The 21842-nt window shown below is 41.5% G+C and overlaps 9 protein-coding genes across 9 annotated transcripts; 8 read left to right on the forward strand and 1 right to left on the reverse strand.

Moving 5' to 3' along the window:
• The first annotated feature begins 1149 nt into the window (after positions 1-1149).
• On the forward strand, positions 1150-2682 carry BT62DRAFT_735070 (uncharacterized protein). Its single transcript, XM_043182074.1, has 6 exons — positions 1150-1465; positions 1523-1605; positions 1664-1844; positions 1904-1992; positions 2038-2508; positions 2562-2682. The coding sequence occupies exons 1-5, from the start codon at positions 1234-1236 to the stop codon at positions 2212-2214; spliced, it is 762 nt and encodes a 253-aa protein (XP_043032994.1). The 5' UTR covers positions 1150-1233; the 3' UTR covers positions 2215-2508; positions 2562-2682.
• Positions 2683-3108: 426 nt separating this feature from the next.
• BT62DRAFT_735121 (uncharacterized protein) lies at positions 3109-3845 on the forward strand. The gene is made up of 2 exons (XM_043182076.1): positions 3109-3506; positions 3556-3845. The coding sequence occupies exons 1-2, from the start codon at positions 3252-3254 to the stop codon at positions 3772-3774; spliced, it is 474 nt and encodes a 157-aa protein (XP_043032995.1). The 5' UTR covers positions 3109-3251; the 3' UTR covers positions 3775-3845.
• A 4030-nt stretch (positions 3846-7875) lies between these two features.
• BT62DRAFT_913384 (uncharacterized protein) lies at positions 7876-8082 on the forward strand (the record flags this gene model as incomplete). Its single annotated transcript, XM_043183888.1, has 1 exon — positions 7876-8082. The coding sequence occupies one exon, from the start codon at positions 7876-7878 to the stop codon at positions 8080-8082; it is 207 nt and encodes a 68-aa protein (XP_043032996.1).
• A 1692-nt stretch (positions 8083-9774) lies between these two features.
• BT62DRAFT_830763 (uncharacterized protein) lies at positions 9775-9945 on the reverse strand (the record flags this gene model as incomplete). The annotated part of the gene is made up of 1 exon (XM_043182404.1): positions 9775-9945. A coding segment is annotated over one exon (171 nt), but the record flags the coding sequence as incomplete, so codon positions are not given.
• Positions 9946-10786: 841 nt separating this feature from the next.
• On the forward strand, positions 10787-11008 carry BT62DRAFT_913352 (uncharacterized protein; the record flags this gene model as incomplete). Its single annotated transcript, XM_043183884.1, has 1 exon — positions 10787-11008. One exon carries the CDS (start codon positions 10787-10789, stop codon positions 11006-11008), a length of 222 nt encoding a protein of 73 aa, XP_043032998.1.
• A 442-nt stretch (positions 11009-11450) lies between these two features.
• On the forward strand, positions 11451-11639 carry BT62DRAFT_913359 (uncharacterized protein; the record flags this gene model as incomplete). The annotated part of the gene is made up of 1 exon (XM_043183885.1): positions 11451-11639. A coding segment is annotated over one exon (189 nt), but the record flags the coding sequence as incomplete, so codon positions are not given.
• A 2224-nt stretch (positions 11640-13863) lies between these two features.
• BT62DRAFT_1013874 (uncharacterized protein) lies at positions 13864-14439 on the forward strand (the record flags this gene model as incomplete). The annotated part of the gene is made up of 1 exon (XM_043178126.1): positions 13864-14439. The coding sequence occupies one exon, from the start codon at positions 13864-13866 to the stop codon at positions 14437-14439; it is 576 nt and encodes a 191-aa protein (XP_043033000.1).
• A 126-nt stretch (positions 14440-14565) lies between these two features.
• Positions 14566-14832, forward strand: BT62DRAFT_913382 (uncharacterized protein; the record flags this gene model as incomplete). The annotated part of the gene is made up of 1 exon (XM_043183887.1): positions 14566-14832. A coding segment is annotated over one exon (267 nt), but the record flags the coding sequence as incomplete, so codon positions are not given.
• A 99-nt stretch (positions 14833-14931) lies between these two features.
• BT62DRAFT_913398 (uncharacterized protein) lies at positions 14932-15096 on the forward strand (the record flags this gene model as incomplete). Its single annotated transcript, XM_043183889.1, has 1 exon — positions 14932-15096. The coding sequence occupies one exon, from the start codon at positions 14932-14934 to the stop codon at positions 15094-15096; it is 165 nt and encodes a 54-aa protein (XP_043033002.1).
• Positions 15097-21842: the final 6746 nt, after the last annotated feature.

The following is a 21842-nucleotide window of genomic DNA, read 5'->3' on the forward strand; positions in this document are numbered from 1 at the left end:
CCCAGTCTGGATCCTGCGCCAAGGGTTAATCACCTCCGAGTCGAAGCTGGTAAGTCGACCTAAATATTTTTCGTATAGATTGCTTCCTTCCATTTCCCATTTCGAAGACCTCTGCATTTATGCTGCTGCTGTTCCTTCGGCTTCGCGGCGTCTCGTGACCGCATTGGGAGGGCAGAGCCTCGTGCAAAAGGAAACCGAGCCCTTGGCCGCGTAATCAACGCCCGCAGTTATTTTTCTAGTTCCCGACATTTCCTCCCACTAGCTCTCAGCTGATATTAATCTTTGGCAGCGGGAGGGCCATCGTGACTAGGGTAATTGACATTCGTTCTCCCGTCACGTTGACTTACCTTAAGCTCAAATCATCGTCGACAGGGGGAATCGATCACGAGCTGACGTTCGGTGATTATACGGAATCCGGTTCACATCTTGAATTCTTGTACTTGCAGCAGATTTCAAGGTTTCGACTCAAATACAGGACACTGTACTGATGAATCGACTCTCTCTTCCATAGATAACTGAGCGAGATCGATCGTATTCGCATCCAGCTCTTCTGAACACATATTAAGACCGAAAATATGTCACCAATCCTCTATCTCAGAATGCGCAGTCGCTGATCCAAGGAAATCCAATTATTGTTGGTTACCCGGACCGGCAAACACTGGGAAAACATTAGCGTTTCCCACTTGCGGCCCATGAACTCGTGTCTGATGGCTCTCATTAAAATCAGCGTACACCTTTCAGCATCAGATCGTTAATTCCTGCAGTTTTGATTGCTCAATATCACGCACTGATCCATCGCGCAATGCATAGATGCTATCATAAAACCCACTTATTCGATTTTCGCTCCAAACTCACGGCCTACCTGTGAGTGTGGCGGACTTGGGCGGCAGGAACCACCCTGTGGTCGTGGACGCGACTAACGCGACGCGTCGAAATAGTCGGTAAATCACCGGATCATGTGCTTACGTTTGTTCTTCGAAATTCGCCTGGCAGCTGACGCGTGCTTCTTTTTTGTTTTTGTTTTTTTGTTCCACGATGGCACCCATCGAGGGACCCCCATCGCTTCGGTGAGGCTCGAAAACGAAGCTGAATATGCTCATGGTTCTAATCAATAGCTAGATGGCTTTTAAACCCCGACGAGTCGCTACCTCCTCCTCTAGTACTCTTTCGCTGTGTGGTAAATCATCCGAATGCTGATGCTTATCTTCGTAGGACCGTTATGCTCCACCTAGAATGCAAATTTGTCTCGAAGATGATATCACGCGACAGCCACCTCTCCAAGCCCGAGATGATAACCCTACCTTATACGAAATCCAAGCTTCCAGGAACGATCCTCAGCCGGTGGTGCCTCACATGAAAAACAAACGACGCTTCGGAGAACAGATTGACGATGGGGTCTCCGGCTTCAGTGTAGCTCCTTCGAAGCCTGTGTTTTATAAGAACAAGACCGCGATGCGTGCTCCACGTAGGTTTCGTCGTTGTCGTACTACGCGTTCTGCTCTTCGCTGACGAAGCCTTTCAGGTGGACCCAAGTGTCCCGATCAGGAGCGGTACTTCTACAATGCTATCTCTCGCGCCTCGAAGCCCTATGACAAACAGGGTGAGGTACGCTTTCGGTCCTCTTCGCGCTCTTTATCCTCGCTCACCTCCCCTCTGTAACAAGGATTCATACAATGCCAATGCCCTTACACCAGCTGCCCGCGAACTTTCGAAATCTTCACCCAATATGAAAAAGATGAAAACACATTACGTTGGAGAGATCCAGCGCGGCGTTTCGGGATCGAACTCCGACAGATCGGGTTTCTCTTTTCTCCCAAAACGACGCGACGGTGAAGAGAGAACTGGTGTGTTTCTTTCTTATCTTTCTTTCTTCGGTACCTGGCTCTCTTATACATCGATGTAGGCACAAAGGAATCGTCTGCAGACAAGTCTGTCTTCTCCCAAATCCAATCCGTACATCATACAGCAGACTCGGACAGGCTATCTGAAACGGTAGTTTCCAAATCCTTCCCTATCTCCCGCTGATTCTTGATTCAGGTGAAATCCCGGACGATATACGACGTGACGCATCCATCCAGGGCAGTCCCCCTCCCTCCCAAGGTGAACCCTGCAAATTCGCATGGACTTGGGCGGACCATCTATGATGTCCACCATCCTGGCGGCGCGAGGAAAAGTCAGCGTTTGGCGGGGAAGAAAGCCGTGGTGCGATCATGATGTTTCCTGGATTGATTCTCGCTTTGTATGATTATCCTACTTTACGGACTGGAACCATTGAAGGGGTCCTCGTTGTGAAGCTGAGGTGTATTGCCCGCTTTCGTAACTCCCTGCGGATTACTACCGAAAGTAATTTAAAAAGACTTTTCGACCTCTGTCGCTTAATATTACCTATCCACTGACACGGAAAGGAAATAAGGACAAGGTCGACTGTGTAGGAGAAGCGCAAGTGGACACTACTTCCAGGTTTGATGCGATAATTTGCCCTGCATATAATTTTGGAAGACCTCTATTGTAAGCGTTCCATCTTTCGTTGATGGACTATCCTTTTCTGATGCTGTTGCTAGCGCTTGCTTCCCTGGTTGGTGACACCGTATAGCATTCCAAGTGATGCGATACTCGTAGTCAGTGCATTTGCATAGTCAGGATAGCCTGGACTGTTACGATCGACCACCATTGGAAGACCTGGGAGTTATATAATAAATAAATTTTGTTTTGCGGCCTTGAATGTGACAATCGTGTTCAATTGTTGCCAGAATTCGGGCCGAACATCTGAAATCCCAGAGCGGAACCAACGCCGTGGCTTTATCTCCAACCATCAGCATGACCGAGATCATCGAGGAGGGTGTCGACGACGTGCAGCCGTCACATATACCGCCACCAACGAACTCAAACACAACTTCTTCTACTTCTGGAGTGGCCCCGCCGCCTCCTTATGCCCGCAGAGACATTGAACCTGCAGAGACTAACGCGAATGAGAGTGGAGGCCCTTTGTATTCCGGTAGCTACTGCTCTTTCGTTTGATGGCGCTGGCTTATCTGTTTATTTTTTACAGTCAACCCCAATTCAGTAGCCCTTTCTAATCCATCCGCCTTGTGATTAATTATTCATTGTCGATACTTCAATGACTAATGGCTACGTTAGGACATATGCCTCGAAACTGTCTTCCAAGTAAGTGTCCCCACCGCTCTATTTTATGAAATCTGATTGATATTTGAAGGAGAGCTCTTCGAGCCATAGTAATCTTCATAATCTGCATGTTCCTACTTGTTCTTCACCTCCGCGCCGGATCCCCGAAGAAGAGATATCAGCTCATACACGATGGTCTCGCATGGGCTGACATAGCTCCATCAAAACGATGTCTCCGCTATGGCACCCGCGAGTATTCTGCTCAGCTGATGGGCGTACCTAGGGGCGAACATGGCTTGCGTTGGTGCAAGGAGAAGGAGATTACCATTCATGGCATCGATTTTGAAAAGCCAGGGTATTGCACTGTCGACAGGGATAATTCGGTGAGTCCAGCATTGTATCCAGAAATCGTGTTGTCTGATCTTCCTTTAGGTGCCCATGAAACGCCGATTTTATGGTCACTGGATAGTCGAGTCCAACGAGCAGAGCTGTAAGACGCTGTGGGAGAATTTTCAGGATAAGGTGCGATCTGCTTTCGATTCACTGATAATCGGCGATTTGACAGGTTCTGCAGGGATGTGTTGCGAAAGGTTCGATGTGCCGTGTATGTCCATCTGTGTTGATGCATCAACTAGGATAATGTCGCTGTAGCGTATCGAAGGACCTTGTCCAAGTTTCAGGCTCTCGTCATCAGTTCGTTACTTCTCAGTACGTATTACGGCGTATTCATTTTGTCGGAATAACTAAAAGCCACGGATGCTTGTCAGTCTAGGCTTTATTCGCCGATCCAATGACACTCGTTACTCCGAACCTTCTAAGGCGAATGTGATAGTCGCCTTCGGGCATTCAATTTTCCCCACCGGGAGGGAGTAATGTTCATCTATCTAATAGGTCACTATCCGTATGACCTAGGCTGATTTCTCAAAACAGCGAGAAAAGCCCTATATTTACTTCATTCAATTCCTTATCCCTTCGCAAGGGACTACCCTACAGGCGCTTTCTGTCCAATTCAAAGATCCATCAAGATGTCTCTCGACTTAATAACGTCCGCAGAGTGTAAATCCTGTCGGCGGTTTGAGGGAAGCGCGGAGGTTTTCTATGTATAATGAAACGGTGCTCGTCCAATCGTTGGGTCCATTTAGACTGCGGGCGACCCTGCCCTGATGCCGCTGATCGTGTAATTGTAGACTATTTTCATTTTCTCTCACCACGCATGTTCCTTTCGCTTGAGGAGTCCGGACCTGAATTTCTGCGCTACATGTGTAAATTCACAGTCAGCTGGAAGAATACTGACAGAGGAACGAGATTCAAATAGGCTAGCCTGTTATTGGATCAGGGACCAAGGGAATATCAGTTTGAATTGGCTCGGAAACCAAGGCCATCATGGTCTAAAAGAGAACCCAGACAAAAGACATGTTGACAAGGACCTAGACATTCCGCAAATGGGGAACATAAGAAAGGAAGCTACGTTACGCCACATGAAGAAACAAACTATCTGGATGTCGTAGGCACAGAGAAACCGAACCACTTGAGTAATACAAATACAGAACCCAATTTTCAAAGTAGGTCGAGGCTAGGGCTTGAAGGAAGTAAAGTGTACGCGCGATGTCGGACTCTAGCTCGGTTTCGCCGGTTTTCGCAGAGGAAGCTTAAACAAGGGTTATCCATACCCTACGATTTTTGTTGCGTGCATTCCCGCCAACTAACGGACCACAGATGCAAGGATTGCTATGCATCGTGGCAACATGGTCCAGAAACAATGGATCGGAGGGATTTTGACACGGATGCCTACTTATGGATCTCTACTCCCGAATTCCCCATCATGGACGTTACGCCAAGTGGGACCAAGGTAGCCGTTGTCTTCGTAGTCGTTTATTCTTGATGGTTGTATCGCTTACTTGACAGGTATAATTTCGACTAATGCTCTGATAAATGACCAAAACATGAAGACCTGTCATGCAGGCACCGCCAGAGTTTCTGTTCTCCGGGATTGAAGACTAGTTCCGTTGGAGAATGGTTTGCCCAGGAAATTAAATACTCACGAACGCATCTGAGTTTCTGTATGTAATATGCACATGGATGGAGAACGCCTGAGGAACTCGTACGAAAAACCTCGATTGTACACATGTTTGTGAATTTCGAAGGTTCTTCTGAGCAGCCTCATAGTCCTTTTCCCCGATGTCATCGGCTACTTCTCATTTTCAATTTAAATCGGTTCGAGCGAGCTCGAGGATCTCAACAGTTATCTTGAACAACGTTAGGAGACTAGCGCGAAGCTTAGGTTTCCGGTGCTTGAGGTCACACAAGTATTAGGGAGTTCAAGATAGTAATAATTGAGTATCGACTACATATCAAGTAGCTACATTTGTATAAAAAGGGTATTACTAGAAGATTCTGCAAGTTTCGTGAGTCATAACCAGTAGATTAGCCTGAGTAAGTCAAGTAAAGAAAGGAGTAGAAGAAGGAAGAAGAAATGTCAAGCGACTGGAGTTTTCCAGAAGATTCCGCCGGTTTCTGGCATTACGGATATCCATAACATTGATAAGAACATGTCCCTCCCATACTGCAGTAGATGGTGCTTAAAAGTGCGAGATAATTGAACCCTAATGTACGAGTATTTCTAATGCTGTGTTGCATTACTGTGCTTGTGGAGGAGGCACCTAAGGATGTGCTGCTACCTGAGCTTGACCAACAGGCTGATGGGAAAGAGGGGCGATGAGTGTTGACGTACCACGAGGATTGTCCGGGAATAAAATTCCCCATTTGCGATAGGTTTCTAGCTGTATCATTACTAGTTGGGACGTTCTATTTCTTCATGAAGGAGAGTATGGCTTACCTGGTCAGGGTACTGTTTTAGCTTTAATGTCAATTCAGAACGGTAAGATACCATCCAGGTGGGTGCATTCTTCGACGAAGAGGACAATTGCGTTGCTTGGTTGCTATAGACGGCCTTATCCCCAGAGGAGGTTGACTATTGAGCTGAAGGCTGATTATGGACCAAAACGGGGCCATCTCAATGCGGGTGTCTGGGCCATCAGAGGCACGATATTCATGAGCCATTTCAACAATTCTAATATCAAGAGAGATTAAATTTGAGATCTGATAACCCACCTATATCATATCAGGCAGTGAGATAACATGCTTACTTGCTTACTTACTGCTTACTTACTTATAGGTAGGCGGTACATGAATTGCTCAGAAGAACCTCAGAAGCAACCCTAAGTTAGGGTTTAAACCAACAGTGGTACACAGAACAGCAGTGGTGGGACTGCAAAATGCAATGCATGGCTCACCCAGTGCATGGACCATGCACAGGCCAGTACTGCAAATGCACAGTGGTCTCTCTTGTGCATAGTCCATGCACTTTGGTAGGGGGCATGTCGGTTTTGCGGTACATGAAGTCTATGCTCATTTGCATGTGACATGGGCATAGGGCTCGCATCCAGTCGGCGGTACATTACAAATTCTCGAAATATGGCCATTTTTGCATTATAGAATTTGATAGATGCATGTAGGGCTTGCATCCAGTCTGCGGTACATTACCAATTCTCCAATTATGACCATTCTGGTTGTTTAGATTCTTTTACTGTCTTTTTCAATCATGTATGGTGTCCATTTCTTTGGTGGTACAAGATGAATTTTTTATTTATAGCCATCCCTGTCCTTCTCAATTGTTTAGGAAGCACCTCCAATCTATGGTCCATCACCAATTGTTAAATATATCTCCATTTTGTACAGAATATTGATGTAGAGAACAGCACTACATCAATATTCTGTACAAAATGGAGATATATTTAACAATTGGTGATGGACCATAGATTGGAGGTGCTTCCTAAACAATTGAGAAGGACAGGGATGGCTATAAATAAAAAATTCATCTTGTACCACCAAAGAAATGGACACCATACATGATTGAAAAAGACAGTAAAAGAATCTAAACAACCAGAATGGTCATAATTGGAGAATTGGTAATGTACCGCCAACTGGATGCGAGCCCTACATGCATCTATAGAATTCAAAAATGCAAGAATGGTCATTTTAAAAAAATCAGTCATGTACCATGGAATGCAATTGCTCCCTACATCAATCTATAAAACTCAGAAACATAAGAATGGCCATTTAAAAAAAATTGTCAGGAAGCACAGACTGGATGTGCTCTCTATATGATTGAGAAAGACTACAATCACCATAAATAAAAAATTGGTCATGTACCACAGAATGGATGTGCTCCCTACATGAATGTCATATGTGCAAGGTGAAGATACACTGGATAATTAGTGATATACCACTAAAGAAATGTGCTCTCTACACCAGTAACATGTGCAAAATGGAGATAGAGTCAAAAATTCATGATGTACTATCAACCAAAAGTCCTCTCTACACCCATGTCACATGCATAATAGCTATACAGTCAACAATTAGTGATGGACCATGAAATGGAAAGGCTCCCTACACTGATTGTGAAAGAAAACAATTGCCATAAATAAAACTTCATCATCTACTGTGAAATAGAGAGTTAAAAGACACCCTATACACCCTAAATCCATTCAACAATCCCATATCCATCAGCCAGCTTGATAATGCTAGACTGAAGGATAGATTCTTTAATGGAAAGGTCACATTCCTTCATAACAGTGATGCACTCCTTGCAAAGGGGAAGAAAGTAAATCTACTTTATATCATAAAAATATGAGCCCAAACAAATCCTGAAAGGTCATATATTCCTAAATGAAGTGAAAATACTTGGAATTCATGGCACCTTGGAAGGAAGAGATTGGAGCACTAGAGCAGGATAGTATTATCTCAGTTGATAAACACTCACCACCATTATCCCAATATGAGACATGCATACAAGTAAAGCAAACATATTATTCATACCCACAGGAGACAAAACATCAAAGCCAGGAGCATGGAGAGCTCACTCACTGTGATATTTGGGGGCCTGCATATATCACCTGACTACAGGGATCAAAATATTATATTGAATTTACTGATGATGCAATCTCATGATGTACTCCAAAGTTTATGAAGCAGAAAAATGAGGCATTGGATAAAATCAAACAGTACATTACCTTTATTGAAAGGCAGTTAAAGAATTAGATGCAGTCAAGAAACAGTTAAAGGGTTTATTTGATATGAAGAATATTGGGAACCAGAGAAGATTATAGGCATTGAGATATGAAGAAAATGTGAGGAAAAGACAATATCTCTATTCCAGAAACAGTATATACAAGATATACTATATCATTATAGTCTCCAGAATGCTTTTCCAGTCACTACACCACTTGACCAAAATGTTATACTACACAAGTGCATCAAAATGAGTTAAAACTGTAAACATAGAAATGGATTCCAGTCCATGATTGGTTCTTTGTTATACTTAGCACTTGAGACTAGACCAGACATTGCATGTGCTGTACAGATTGTTAGCAAGTTTGCCTCAAACTCAGTATGTGAACATTGGATCACTTTGAAGAGAATCTTCAAATATATTTCTGAAATTCAAAATTATGAGCTGATATGTGATGTAGAGAGAAAGATGAAGTATCTAGCCATGGTTACACAAATGCAGACTTTGCTGACAATCCAGATAACTGCAAATTGATAAGGAATTTATTGACAGAGCTAGAGTATAATCAATATAAACCTACAGTGTTCTATGAGGACAACCAGTCCACTATTGCCATTGCTTGTGATCCTGCATACCATGACAGATCAAAGCACTTTGATGTGCAAAATCATTTTGTCCAAGAGAAGATTGAAAACAATATCATCAAGCTAGAATATTGCCCAACTGAGAATATGATAGCTGATATCTTCACAATGGCATTGCACAGACCCAAGCATGAGAAGTTTACAATGAGATTGAGACTTTGCCAGCTTGAGGAGCAGTGTTAGAATCAAGCATGATCAAGTATGATCAATTGTATCAAATATAGTATACCAGACTTGGCATCAATCTAAAAATGTCTAAAATCTTCAAGATGATCTAAGTATTCAAGTTAGTCTATTACTGACTGAGCACAGAGACTCTTCTGCAGTATAGAAACTTACTAGAATATTATTGAAACACATCACTTGTAGTATATAAGTAGCAAGAATTTATCTAATAGAGAAGAGACTTGTTACAAACTCCAACTACAGTTGTATGCTGCAACTCTTCCATACTCCGCTACAATTCTTATCTCAATCCCAAACCTCAACAGAGCTATGTCTACTCAACTTGTGTATAGCAGCTGAAGCCACAGCTAAGATAACAGAGATTCAGAGATAAATTGGCAGCAACCAGAGCTGATAGTTATAGCAAGAAAAAGACATGTAGTTGATGGTGGACAAAAAGTGAGTAAAATCACAACCAAAACTGGAAGGTCCTCATATTAAGCCAGTTGGCACTCAACATAATGCTATAATAATAGTTATTACAACCTACAGGAGGTCAACCTGATTGAAATGGTGAAGCAAAGATAAAGAGAGGTGATGCTAACTGAAGAAGTTCTCCAACAAATGATGATTGATTGCTTGACATATGGTGTGGATAAAAAAAAATTGATCACTGGAAAGGTGACCCACTCATTTGAAGGAAATCAGAACTTATATCAGGTAAGTGCTTATAAGAGATTTGTAAAGAGTAGCCATAGGAAGATCTTTTGTATCAATCAGATCATGATAACAGATCTGAATTTCATCTAACATTCCTGAGACCAAAGACTCAAGTTTCTTGTTTAATGTGTGACATATTAGAGAGATATGGTACAGTTTGATGGTTACAGCCTTTCTGAACATATGGTCTGACTGCAAGAGCTTTGGAAGCACTTTATTAAGATAATTAGAAAAAGTGAGCATGAACTTACATCAACTAGAGTAGCTTCTATAGAAAGACTTCTTCAATGAGTATTTAGATGGTCTTCAGTATTCCTATGTACCAATTACAAGCCAGTCATCTATCTGTGCAACTTTGAATATGCTGTTTTTATACTGTATTTTTATTCAGATCACAATTTGGAGAATGTATTATATATGCACTCTTTCTTTTATAGTGGCCATGCATCATGGAGAAATTGAAAGACCATATGATATCAGATAAATAATCCACTATGCTCTACAATAGGTATATGGCTTTAAAAAGATACATTGATATACAAAGTACACAACTACCCTTCAAGACATACCAAAGCCTTGTATTTTTGGTATGTGGCCAACAATTGTGAAAGGTATATTGTTACAGGCACTGTCAGAGAGGTGAAGACCCAGACAGGATGTGCAGTCATAGAAGAGCAACATGAGGAGTGAAGTCTGAATGGTATGACAATTAGCTGGAGATTACTGACCATTTATCTGGCTTCCATGTTTCTGCATAGTGATTTGTTGAATGAATATGTAAATTTTGATGATCATATCAGTCTACAAGCTAGTGGTGGATAAATGTCAAATCCAATCTTAAAGACCTCTAACTGATTAGATGAATCTGAGGTGCCCAAATTGCCCTCCTTCTCTTGCTTTCTATTTTCTGATGATCTATTTGATTGGCCACTTATCTTGGACTTCCTTATATTACATATCCAAAACATAGATTGACCAGAAACTATACTGCACTTTATCTTGATAGAAGATCATACTGGCTTTACTCTTTTTTTAACCTTTTCACATTTCTCTAAGACAAAACATGACTGCCACTGTATATTTGGTCATTGGTGGTGTTGGGTTTCTTGGATCTCATATCATAGCTGCTCTAAAAGAACAAGACAATGCAAAAATTGCTATTTTTGATTTTTATCAGCCTTTCCCAAGTGAGATGGTGGAAGAGGTGGAATATTTCACTGGAGACATAACTGATGAGATATACTTAACTGAAGTTTTGAACAAGATATGCATTTTCTCTGTGTAGAGCTGGAGTTGACTGTTGAGATGAACCTTTACTAGTCCAAGCTATTTGTAGTCTACTATATAGCTTCTCTAATTCAGGGATTATCCTTTTCTGTGTACTTTCATGTTAATAAGGAGAAAACTTATTTGATTTGATCTGCCTGTCAGACCATAGGTACTAGGAAACTTGTGTATACATCTTCAATTGATATCATTTGAGCAGATGCTGATTTGGCCAGAGTGAAAGAAGATGAGGTTCAGGTATCTTCTCAAGATTATAATGCATATCATCATACCAAGGCTTTAGCTGAGTGAATTGTAGTTGATGCAAATAGAGTGGATGGTATAGCTATTGTAGTTCTTAGGCCATGCAGTATGATTGGGTAAGCACCAGTAGAGTTTCTGTGTGAAAACTTGCTCATTTCATCTTGGTCAGAGAGTTCAATAAGCAGCTTATCTGGCATGTGGTGAAGCTTCTTGAGGATAGCCAGGAGAATATACAAATGAGAGAGAATACAAATCTCATAGATTATGTCTACATGGATAATGCTGCCTATGTTCACTTTTTGGCCATTGACCATTTACTCATGAGTGCTGAAATCATTGCTGATCAATTATTTTTCATCACCAATAGAGAATTGATGGCACAGTAGACTTTCAATAGTGATATTCAGAGAGTTGGAAGATGATAGAACAAAGAAGATTATCATAATTTCCTGATCTCTGGCCTTGTTTCTTGCTATGGTCACTCAATTTTTGTGCATGGTTATTGGGGGAAAGTCTGAGTTCAACACATTTACTGTTTAATTTGCAACAGGTGTGCAATGGTATAATATTGACAAGGTGCCATTCTTGCTCTTGTGCTTAGCCTGTGTCTGAATATCATGATGACAGGCATGTAATCTTCTTGGCTATAAACCTAAAATATCATTTGAGAAAGAAATATATTGCACCATTCAAGTATGTATCTTGATTTGTGACATGACTGAAACTGACTATGGAAACAATGGTGAAAACTCTCTGGAGCTGCTGAGTGCAATCAGAAAAAGAAGAAATGGATTTGGCTTCAGTTGATTATCTAGATCAGCAATTCTAATATAGACTGTTATACTGTCAAGTCATGATGGTTTTTCTGGGTGACATCAGCTTACTCACTAGACACCTATCTTTTCAAATGTATTTTTCTTTGAAAATATTGTCAAGGCAATTGTTTGAAGCTTACAAAGAAATTCAATAGGAATTTATAAACAGAAAGTCAGACACTGATAACCAGTATCTCTATATAAATGACATGACTGTTAGAACTTTAGGCAGACAAAGATGGTGGTTAAAGACTAAGAGCAAGGAAGGATAATGTACAGCAGTAATGTCCAATACTACATGAGAGATGCATAAGGCATAATCAGTCTGCTGATAAGTCTGAGATCTCATCCTCTGCTAATAGACACTCAATGAAATGCTACTATGATAGCTATGAATATTGCCAAAATAGCCTGAGATCATTTTGATCATACTGAGACATATAAAAGCAGAGACTCTGTATGCAGAAATCATGGATATATTAGGTAAATGCACAGTGTTAGAATACAAGCTGAATGTTGACATGAAGCCAACTTGATGGATTGATGGATTAGCATCTGGATATGATAACTAGGCTCAACCATACACACTCATACTCTTGAGTATGGCTTCATTTGCTTCCACAGTCATTATTCCCTTGATACTTATGTTTCTATGATATTTAGCTATATTATGGACTATGCATTTTTATTTAAATATGGCTGTATTCTGGTACACTAAATACAATCTTCATTCATTCCATTCATTCTACTTGTGCTCAAATGCTCACTATAACAAGGATTTCAATAGGTCATAGGCTCCAACCATACCTAAAAATCCATCAAAGCACACTCTACTATCATCTTATCTCACTGATAAATGCTAGTCATGTATTCATTCTATCTAAACACAAAAACTCAAACCACCATTCTCAATCATGTCCATTATTATCAACAGCAAACTCAGCAAGTATTTTGTCCATCTACCACACTGCAAGACCAATGGAATGAACTAGATATTCTCTCAAGATTGCATAGTATTTGCTGCCAAAGCTACTGGTCTTCAAGACCATTTCAACAAGGATCACGAGGCACCACATCCACAGATTCCTGCAGACCCACAGAATCTCAAAACAGAGGAAACTGCATCAATAGCTCATCACCCAGGAGTGGTGAGGCTATCGAGATCAGAAGAGGCAATAGTAAAGCAGGGAATCGCATCTATGATTCCGGATTCCCATTCTTGAAGGTTAAGGGAGAGGCAACAGCAGGGAAGATGTGGGAGAAGGTGAAGGATGAATTTGAGAATAAATCGAAGATGATGACAGTGGATTTGTGCTGGAAGCTCCAATCCCTACATGAGGACCTCATCACTATGAGAGCAGATTCAGGAGATGAAAACTTTGTTGCAATACTCCTAGGATCACTGCTGACATCATATGACCCATATCTAGCAGCATTAACAGCAACATCTACTTTCTTCAACAAACCCCTCGACCCAGATGCTTACCTTCATAGTATTGGTGATGAAGCTGACTGACATGCCCTAAAAACCCGGACCAAAGAGGCAAAAGAAGTCACATTCAGTGTAAATGCAAACTCATCTAACAGTGGCTGGAAAGGAAAGAGAAAGAAATCCAATGTGTTATAACTGCCATAAGAAGGGACATATAATCACAGATTGCTGAGCAAAGGGTGGAGGAAAAGAAGGACAGGGTCTGAAGCAAAAACGAAAAGGGAAGGCTATTGCAAATACTGCTGCAGATAGCGACGATGATGGTGTGTTTGAGCAGTGTGTATGCTTCGGAATCCAAGGAGGATGACTGCAAATGATTGGAAATGGCTGAACAAAAATGTTGCTGAACACTTGGCTGCCAAGTCTTCCACAGGGGTGGAGAATAGTCCTTTAGAAGGGCTAAAAGTCAAATATGTGGATGAAGAAATTGCCTGGCTAACAGACGATGAAGATATCAGTCTGGGTGAGAGAGAAAGCAGAAAATCCGACGCAGAAATTGACAACTCACTTCCTAATCGTTCCCCTCATGAAATCGATGCTGAAAGCGACTATGAATCGATGCCAGACCTTGAGGATGTCTCAGAGTCCTCAGATGATGAATATATCGACAACAGTGACTGTGATTCGATGGCAGACTTGGAGAGTGTATTCAGCTCAGAAAGCGACTTGGAATTTGATGAATATACATCCTGGATATCGGATGTCGACGAAATATTCAGTGACATCGATAAGGATGATATTCCCGACCTAGAAAGCATCTCAGACTTGTCAAAAGCTTCAGAAGATGATGGGGACTCCCTGGATTCATTCCAAATAAATGGATACTTCAGTGACATCGAAGATTGCTTCAAAGCTATTCCAGATGTACGGATCGACTGAGGACTTGATTCAAATGGTCCTACCAGTCAAGAGACAGTGTCTGATGAAGGAGACGAAGGATATACTTCCACCTTTGATAGAGCATTCCTTGCTGGAACTGGAAACTCATGACTGGTTGAAACAGAGCTATATGACTCTGGAGCATCGCGTCATATGTCCCCATATCGCTACAGATTCCTTAATTTCGTCTCCATCCAGCCAAAGCACGTAACCGCTGCAGATAATGGAAAGTCCAGTGCATTAGGACGAAGGGACATGAAAATTGCGACTCCAGGAAAGGAAAAAGTCGAAACAACTATTCTTTTAAAAGACGTGTTGTATGGCCCAACTCTAGGTGGCACCCTCGTGTCTGTGAGCAACATTGCTGCATTAGGACATGCTGTATTGTTGTGAGGGACAAAGTGCCGAATTTACGATCCAAAGAACAAATTACTGGCCGAAATTCCGGTCAAGCATGATCTTTATCGCATGGAGAACGACTGGCCAAAGTAAATGGCTGTAGATGGAAAGGATGGTCCCCCAATAACCATAACAATTGATAAATTGCATCAGATGATGGGCCATATTTCTCCTGAGGCTGCAAAACGATTGGTGAAGGAATTCCTCATCTCAGGAATCATTCTGAATGAAACAGAGTCACCAAAATCGTGTGACTGATGCAAGTATGGGAAGAAGACTCGGAAACCTGTCAAGAAGGTTAGGGAATGAGAGAGGGCAAAGAATTTTGGAGATGAAATTCATTCCAACCTTGGGAGACACTCACCGGTCAAAACACTGCAATATAAGGAGTACTACATCTCCTACACCGATGACCATACCAATATTTCGACTGTATATCTTGTCCAAGCAAAAAGCGAAACCTTCGAGACCTATAAGCAATATAAGGCTTAGGTCAGGACACAATCTGATACAAAAATCAAGGTTTTACACAAAGATTGATGTGGAGAATATCTCTGCAAAGAATTCTCTGCTTACTTGGCTGAAAAGGGCACCAGACAAAATTTGACTGTGCATGACACCCCCAAGCACAATAGAATTGCCAAGTGACTGAGCTGTACTTTAGTCAAGAAGGTTCACACCATGCTACATGCTTCAGGACTACCAAAATTGCTGTGGGGAGAGGCTTTAAAACATGCAGTTTGGCTCAAAAACCGAACATCAATTTGAGCTCTGAAGGGAAAGACAACATATGAAATGGTATATGGCACCAAACCAAATCTCAGGGACTTACATGAGTTTGGAACCAAAGTCTGTGTGTAGGATGATAGGAATTTAAAATTGGATAGCTGATCTCAAGTTGTTGACTCAGCCCCTATCATACATGTCATCACCTCCCAATTATGATTGTTCTGCAGAGTACCATTTAGGTGATGACATCAATGAGCCTCTATCTCCTACATTTACATTAGTTAGCAATGACTCTGATGAAAGAGATTTGTGCAAGGATAAATTGATTGTCAATGCCATGCCTCATTCCATCATGCTTGCAGACTGGGTCACTGTGGTTCTAGTCTGCACTGTGACTGGACAGACTCTGATGGTTGTGCAGACCATGAGATGAGTTGGACTTTCTGATATCTCTTGCACAAGCTAAAAGAGAGACCAAGAAATATTGAGACATTTTGCAGACTGATGTTAATCATCTTCTTCCTGGCATTGGATCAATTTAATGCTGATCTACTTCCTTTGAAAGATAGGTGAATAATCAATCTGGTTTTTTCTGATTCTGATTAATCTTTGAATAGAGCTCTTCTTATGAGTTTCACTATTGACCAGATCCTTGAGGCACAAGAAGATGTCTTAGAGACACTAGGGTCATATGCCCAGATGCCTTGACACATCTGGAATATATACACCCAGCACTTCAGAGAGTTATATGTGCAATCCTGGTTGCCAGTGCATAACAATCACAATATATCCACCATCATCAATGCCCTCCTTACATTGTCTGAATACACTTCATCAGTTGGTGCCATACTCTTGTGCAAAGTCCCCCTATCATGGCTTGTTCCTTCAATCAATATGCAGACATTCCCCCCAATATCATGCCCCAGCAGTCCTGTTGATCTTGTGACAGTCACTAGGTTACCTTCTCCCACAGGATGGAATCCCTGTGCCAAATGATATCATGTTACTCTATCCATACATCTACAAGTATCCCAGTCTTCTAACAAATTTACTTCTGTATCCAAGGGTTTGTCTATGGCATTAGAAAGAGTTGCAAATGAACTGGATAAAGTTAAAATTTGCATTCCTTGGACACTTTATGAGCCCAAGCCATGGCATGCCTTACCCATTGACATAGATTTCATCACAAGAAAGGCTAATGCATGGACTCAGATTAAGCAGAAACTGGTGCCTATATGGTGGATGCATCTTTGTGATGGTATGTGGTCCATGGCCCACAGCTGTACCAAGGCTGTTCTAATGGGGACAAGAATGAGGACTATTTGGCTTAGAATACTTGGTTCTTAGAAGTGCATGATTTTTATGGTTTTGATGTAGAGAGCATAGTAGATACTAGAATTGCAATAATATTGGTAGTAGTAATAATTCATATATCTGTGATATTGTCTATCTGATATGACTTGGCATCAACCCTCTGAGTTGCAGCAGGCAAGGTATCAAGAATGCATCAAGGTCTCAGTGAAGATGAATAAGAGCCCAGTCTGATCAGTTTCTGAGAAGTATTACTATGTTTGGGTGATTCAGTCCTCTCTAATGACTGAGATCCCTTCTCTTGTATTTGCTTTGTCCATTTTTTTTCTTCTTCAGTCTCAGCTTTTGTGTCTGCAGTGCCTGCTCATGTTGCAGTCACTGGTTGTTTTGTAACAATTGGTATTCCTATTGACTTGATATATGTTAACTCATCTTTTTTTTGTCTAATGTTGAACAGATTTATTTAATTAATGTTTACAAGACCTCTTGTGTGCAGCAGCCTTCAGTGAACTTGAAGGAGTGTATTTCCACTCTTCAGCAGTAGAATGTATCACAAATACAAAGGCCCTCAGTGCCTTCCTTATCAGTAAACCAGCCTGTGATACCCTCAGATGGTCTATGGGATAAAATTGTGAAATTCAAGCTGAAGAGAGGAATTCCTGTACCCAGAGAGAGTTTTGATTTTGGTGTGCCTCCAACTGCAGAGAGTAGGCAGACAAGAAAGAAAGGTGAGCTGTATGAGAACCACATTCTTTCTGCTGTGTGAGTAGCCAGTGAAAGTAGCATACCTCCTATGAGTTGCTCCATATCATCTCTCTTCTCTTCTGAAGGAAGAAAATTTTCACAGTCAGAATTGGATTACAATGATTTTTCAGATACTGCAGATTCACCAAGAGACAGTCAGGCACTTTGCTCTTTATCTCCTTCCCCAACTCCAGATGATACACTAGAAAACTCATGATCTTGCAGATCCAAATCTTGGAGCACATCATTCACAGCTGCTCTTGACATAGCTCATTGAGCAGAGGCCTTATCTGAGCTCAGTGGTGGAGGTGACATATATTCTCATGAATATTCTCTTTCACCACCAACATCTCCCATACCAGGGTTATCTTTTTCAAGTATGGACATGGATGAGCATGATACACTAGTGATTGTGTCTGACAGGTCTTTGTCTCCTCAAGTCAACATGCTGTCAGCAGTAAATGAGCCCTGCATCACAGTTTCACCTTCAGACATTGCTGAGGATTCACTAGCCTTGTTGGATCAACACCCATGATGAACACACAGTTGTCTTCATTTTTGGTGATCATGATTGTGTTGTTCACATATGAAGACATCACCTCTACTGTGGTGATGAGATCTTGGTTGAAGAACACTTGGCCTACAGTTAGAGAGCTAGTATCACCAGATGAAAGGTGAGAGGAGTGATGCTTACCAATGTGTTGTTGGCTGTCAGAAGAGAAGGTGCTGTTATCAAAGAGTGTTCTATTTTCATAGATGATCATATGGAAATGGATTGCCTGGTTAGAATAATGTCCTTAGACAGCCATCAGTTGAGCAAAAAAAAAAAAACAAATAGAGAAAGAGATGCACCAGGAAAGATAGACTCAAACTGAGTGTATCCCTCATTGTTTATCAGCTGGATAGCATGCAAGAATGTCATGTTCTTTCAACTAATGGTCAAAGGAAGAAATAAAAAGCAAATAAATCTTGATGGACTCAATTACTCTCATCTGTGTCATCACTATTGCCATCCACAATGATGCCAGCATAGATGCCAGTCACATTACAATGCCACACATCAAGATAGATACTGGTGATAGGCTCATACATAGATATATTGATCAGCTTAATGTTCATGTAGGTGGGCACCCCAGTTTGGTTTTCATGCATATCTGAGCAGACATATTCTCCCTGAACATAGTACAGGCCCTGCTTAAGCTCTGGAGTGAGTATACATGAGGTATTAGATGTGAAAGGGTCTGAGTCAGATGTGAGCCCTGTTATGTTTGACAGATGGCTCATGTTCACAACCTCCTTGATGGTAAGTGTGCATTTGTATAGAGCATCTGATGATTGTATAAGATTCGGATGTATGAAGGATCTATGAGGGATGGAGAAAGATACTAATGAGTAGCAAGCCTCCACTTCCTTGGGAGATCCTCAGTAAGCACCATACAATGAGAGATTGACCTGTCAGTGTATCTGTGCCAAGCAAGATGGCTCTGACAATCTGCAAGAGAATGGCAGGTAGCTGTTTCAAGCTCAGTGTGATGAGAAAGCTCAGCAGCAGTTAGAGGCACCTCACTGGGGTGTGCAATAATCAGGAGAGCAAAAGAGATAAGAGAAATAAGATAGATCATATTAGCAGATATTTAGAGAAATGGGATTGGAATGGAGCTTTGGCAAAAGAAAAAATTTACCTCAATATATAGTCTCATCATCTGCAGCTCCAGTGATAATTGTTGCCACTGAGATATTTCTGATATCCTATTGAGTGCTGGCCCTTTAGAATATGTAACAAACTTGTACCATGGGCAGATGTGATATGTGGTCATGATGCACTACATTCTCAGATAATACCCTATGAATCTTTATCACAGTTTCTCAAAATATTTAGTGCATTCTCAGGACCAAACTATTAGATTTTTATTAATTGGCTCCAAGCTTGTCCCAAAACTATTCATGGACTGATGGAGTCCCCAGGTGTGAGTCTTCAAGTGATCAAATAAGCTCAAGAACCCAAGTATCAGTCTGAATCTCAATTCAGATTGACCATCAGTTAGACAATCAATTTTGCTAAAATTTGTTCCAACTAGGCTCAGTGGTGGTCCAATTCATAGTGTGCCATAATGGACCAGGATAGGGTATTATCCTGTACAAGTCTGATGTCAAGGATGATTGGAGAAACCTTTTTTTTGAATAGGTGTAGGAGCCAATAATGATGGGGCAATTGCAGGTGCTATTCAATACATGTGCACCTGGTTGAATGAACATTTCTGAAAATAATGTTGAGTATTTGCATAGATGAAGAAGTACTTTTATGCTTTGGAATCAGGAAGAACTGAATGAATTATCTTTTCTGTGCACTTTGATGACTATGGAAGGCACTGAACAGTGCTGCTCTGGTTCTTCCTCCTCTCTGTGCTGTATTAGCACCAGAGTATACACAGTGTTGTGCAGAAGCACAGTTTACAGCTGATCCATTGACCCTCTGTGAACTAAATTCTGCAGAAGCAATCTTCCTTATAGAACTATCAGAAAACTGTGGGTAAGAATGATGCAAAATATGCTGACATGCCCTCTCCATGTTCAGGCATGTAAAATTGCGAAAATTGCGAATACATGGACTGCATTCCAGTCCAGTAAGCATGTAACAGAAAATAGGACTAGAGCACACAGAAACCTAGCTATCATAATGATAAACTGAAGTAACAATAAGCAGAGTGCATGGCCTAGTAACAGACTAATACCAGAGGGGTTAGGCTGCATGTGAGGTCCCAGCACTTGGCCCTAAATGTGCCAATACTATTACAAGAGGACATGCTAAAAATAAAAAGACTACGATCAAAATATGATCAGCAAGTCTGATCACATTGATCAAAGATGCACAGCCATTGATGCCCTGATGGGACATGCCTTAGAACAGAGAACTGAGACCCAAAGAAAGGTATCTGAGTAATGGGTATTGAATGGAGGAATAGACAGGTGACAACAAGCTAACAAGTAGGGGAATATTACTCCAGGAATGAATAGCATGGGTACCACCCTGAGACTTGCATGCATACATATGGTGCCTTAGCATGCATACCACAGCAAGAGACTCTGCATCATACTGAGAAATGGCATCTTTGGTGAGTCAGATGGAATGACTGGTTGGACACAGGGAAGCAGAACATAGCCATTGTGGCTGGCTCCTGGCACAAGAAATAACTCCAGGGGTCTGGAACAGTTTATCACTGTCAGAGATGTCACCAGGGAAATAAGAAAGCAAGCAGACCTGGTGAGGCCAGCTAGCCGATGTCAGCTAGTGAAGGAACAGCAGGCACAGTCATTGCTCAGAAGAGAATAAGCATGGCAACTGTGATATGCATGTGAATAATACCTGTGGGATTCAGCATGGAGTCCCGTGCTTTGAGGATACCATAGTAGGATTGTATTAGTAAGTATCCTAGTAGAATATTTAAATATGGTATTGTATGACTGGGAGAGAGAGTTTCCAACCCCCACAGTTGCAGTGTATTGGGCACAGAAAGCCTTGCACTCTAGCTCTGGGTTTGTGTTTGTAACTCCAGGCAAGAGAATAAACTTATTATTGAATATCTTGAGAGAGCTGTGAGAACTAAGTGAGGCATCAAAGCTCATGAAGAACTTGAGCCTGGTTTGATAAGAGGTTTTGGATTGTGCTCTAACCTGAGAATAAGAGAGCAGTGTCTGAAGGGCACCATCTTGAGTTTTTGAGGTATTTGTGATGCACGGCACTACAGGTGGCAGAGGTTCAAACCCTTTGGTCTGTCGGACAGGGTTTTATTGAGTTTTTGTGTCTCTGGGTCATATAGGTTTGAATCCTGTGGGTCTACGATCAGTTTGGAAACTTGTGAACAGGGATCTGTGCTCTTTGGCACTTGTGGACATGTTTGTGATTGGTTTTTGCTTAGAGCACAAAGCTTTGAGTCATATATTGTGTGTGTTAAGGGTTGTGAGTTGATCTGAGCTGTGCTTAGGACGATTTGGAGAGTTTTGAGAGAGTATTTCAACATATTGTATTGAGCTGCAGTACCCTTTGCCTTGAGGCCTGGCAACACCAGTTGCCACCTCTTGTTTTGATAAAATGAAAAGCTTTGAGACTTAGAGAGACCTCAGACTGTTGTAAGCATGCTATTACTGTTCACATGCTGTGATCTCATTGAAGAAGACCATTATATTTGTTGAATACTACTTTATCACATTATAATCCTCCC

The sequence above is a fragment of the Guyanagaster necrorhizus genome (genome assembly GCF_019112545.1).
Source record: "Guyanagaster necrorhizus MCA 3950 unplaced genomic scaffold BT62scaffold_70, whole genome shotgun sequence".
Classification (NCBI taxonomy): domain Eukaryota; kingdom Fungi; phylum Basidiomycota; class Agaricomycetes; order Agaricales; family Physalacriaceae; genus Guyanagaster; species Guyanagaster necrorhizus.

Coding starts and splice junctions, on each gene's coding strand:
- BT62DRAFT_735121 (XM_043182076.1), top strand. CDS start 3,252: ATGTTCCTACTTGTTCTTCACCTCCGCGCCGGATCCCCGAAGAAGAGA. Junction 3,507..3,555: donor CTGTCGACAGGGATAATTCG/GTGAGTCCAGCA, acceptor ATCTTCCTTTAG/GTGCCCATGAAACGCCGATT.
- BT62DRAFT_735070 (XM_043182074.1), top strand. CDS start 1,234: ATGCAAATTTGTCTCGAAGATGATATCACGCGACAGCCACCTCTCCAA. Junction 1,606..1,663: donor CCTATGACAAACAGGGTGAG/GTACGCTTTCGG, acceptor CTCTGTAACAAG/GATTCATACAATGCCAATGC. Junction 1,845..1,903: donor CGACGGTGAAGAGAGAACTG/GTGTGTTTCTTT, acceptor ACATCGATGTAG/GCACAAAGGAATCGTCTGCA.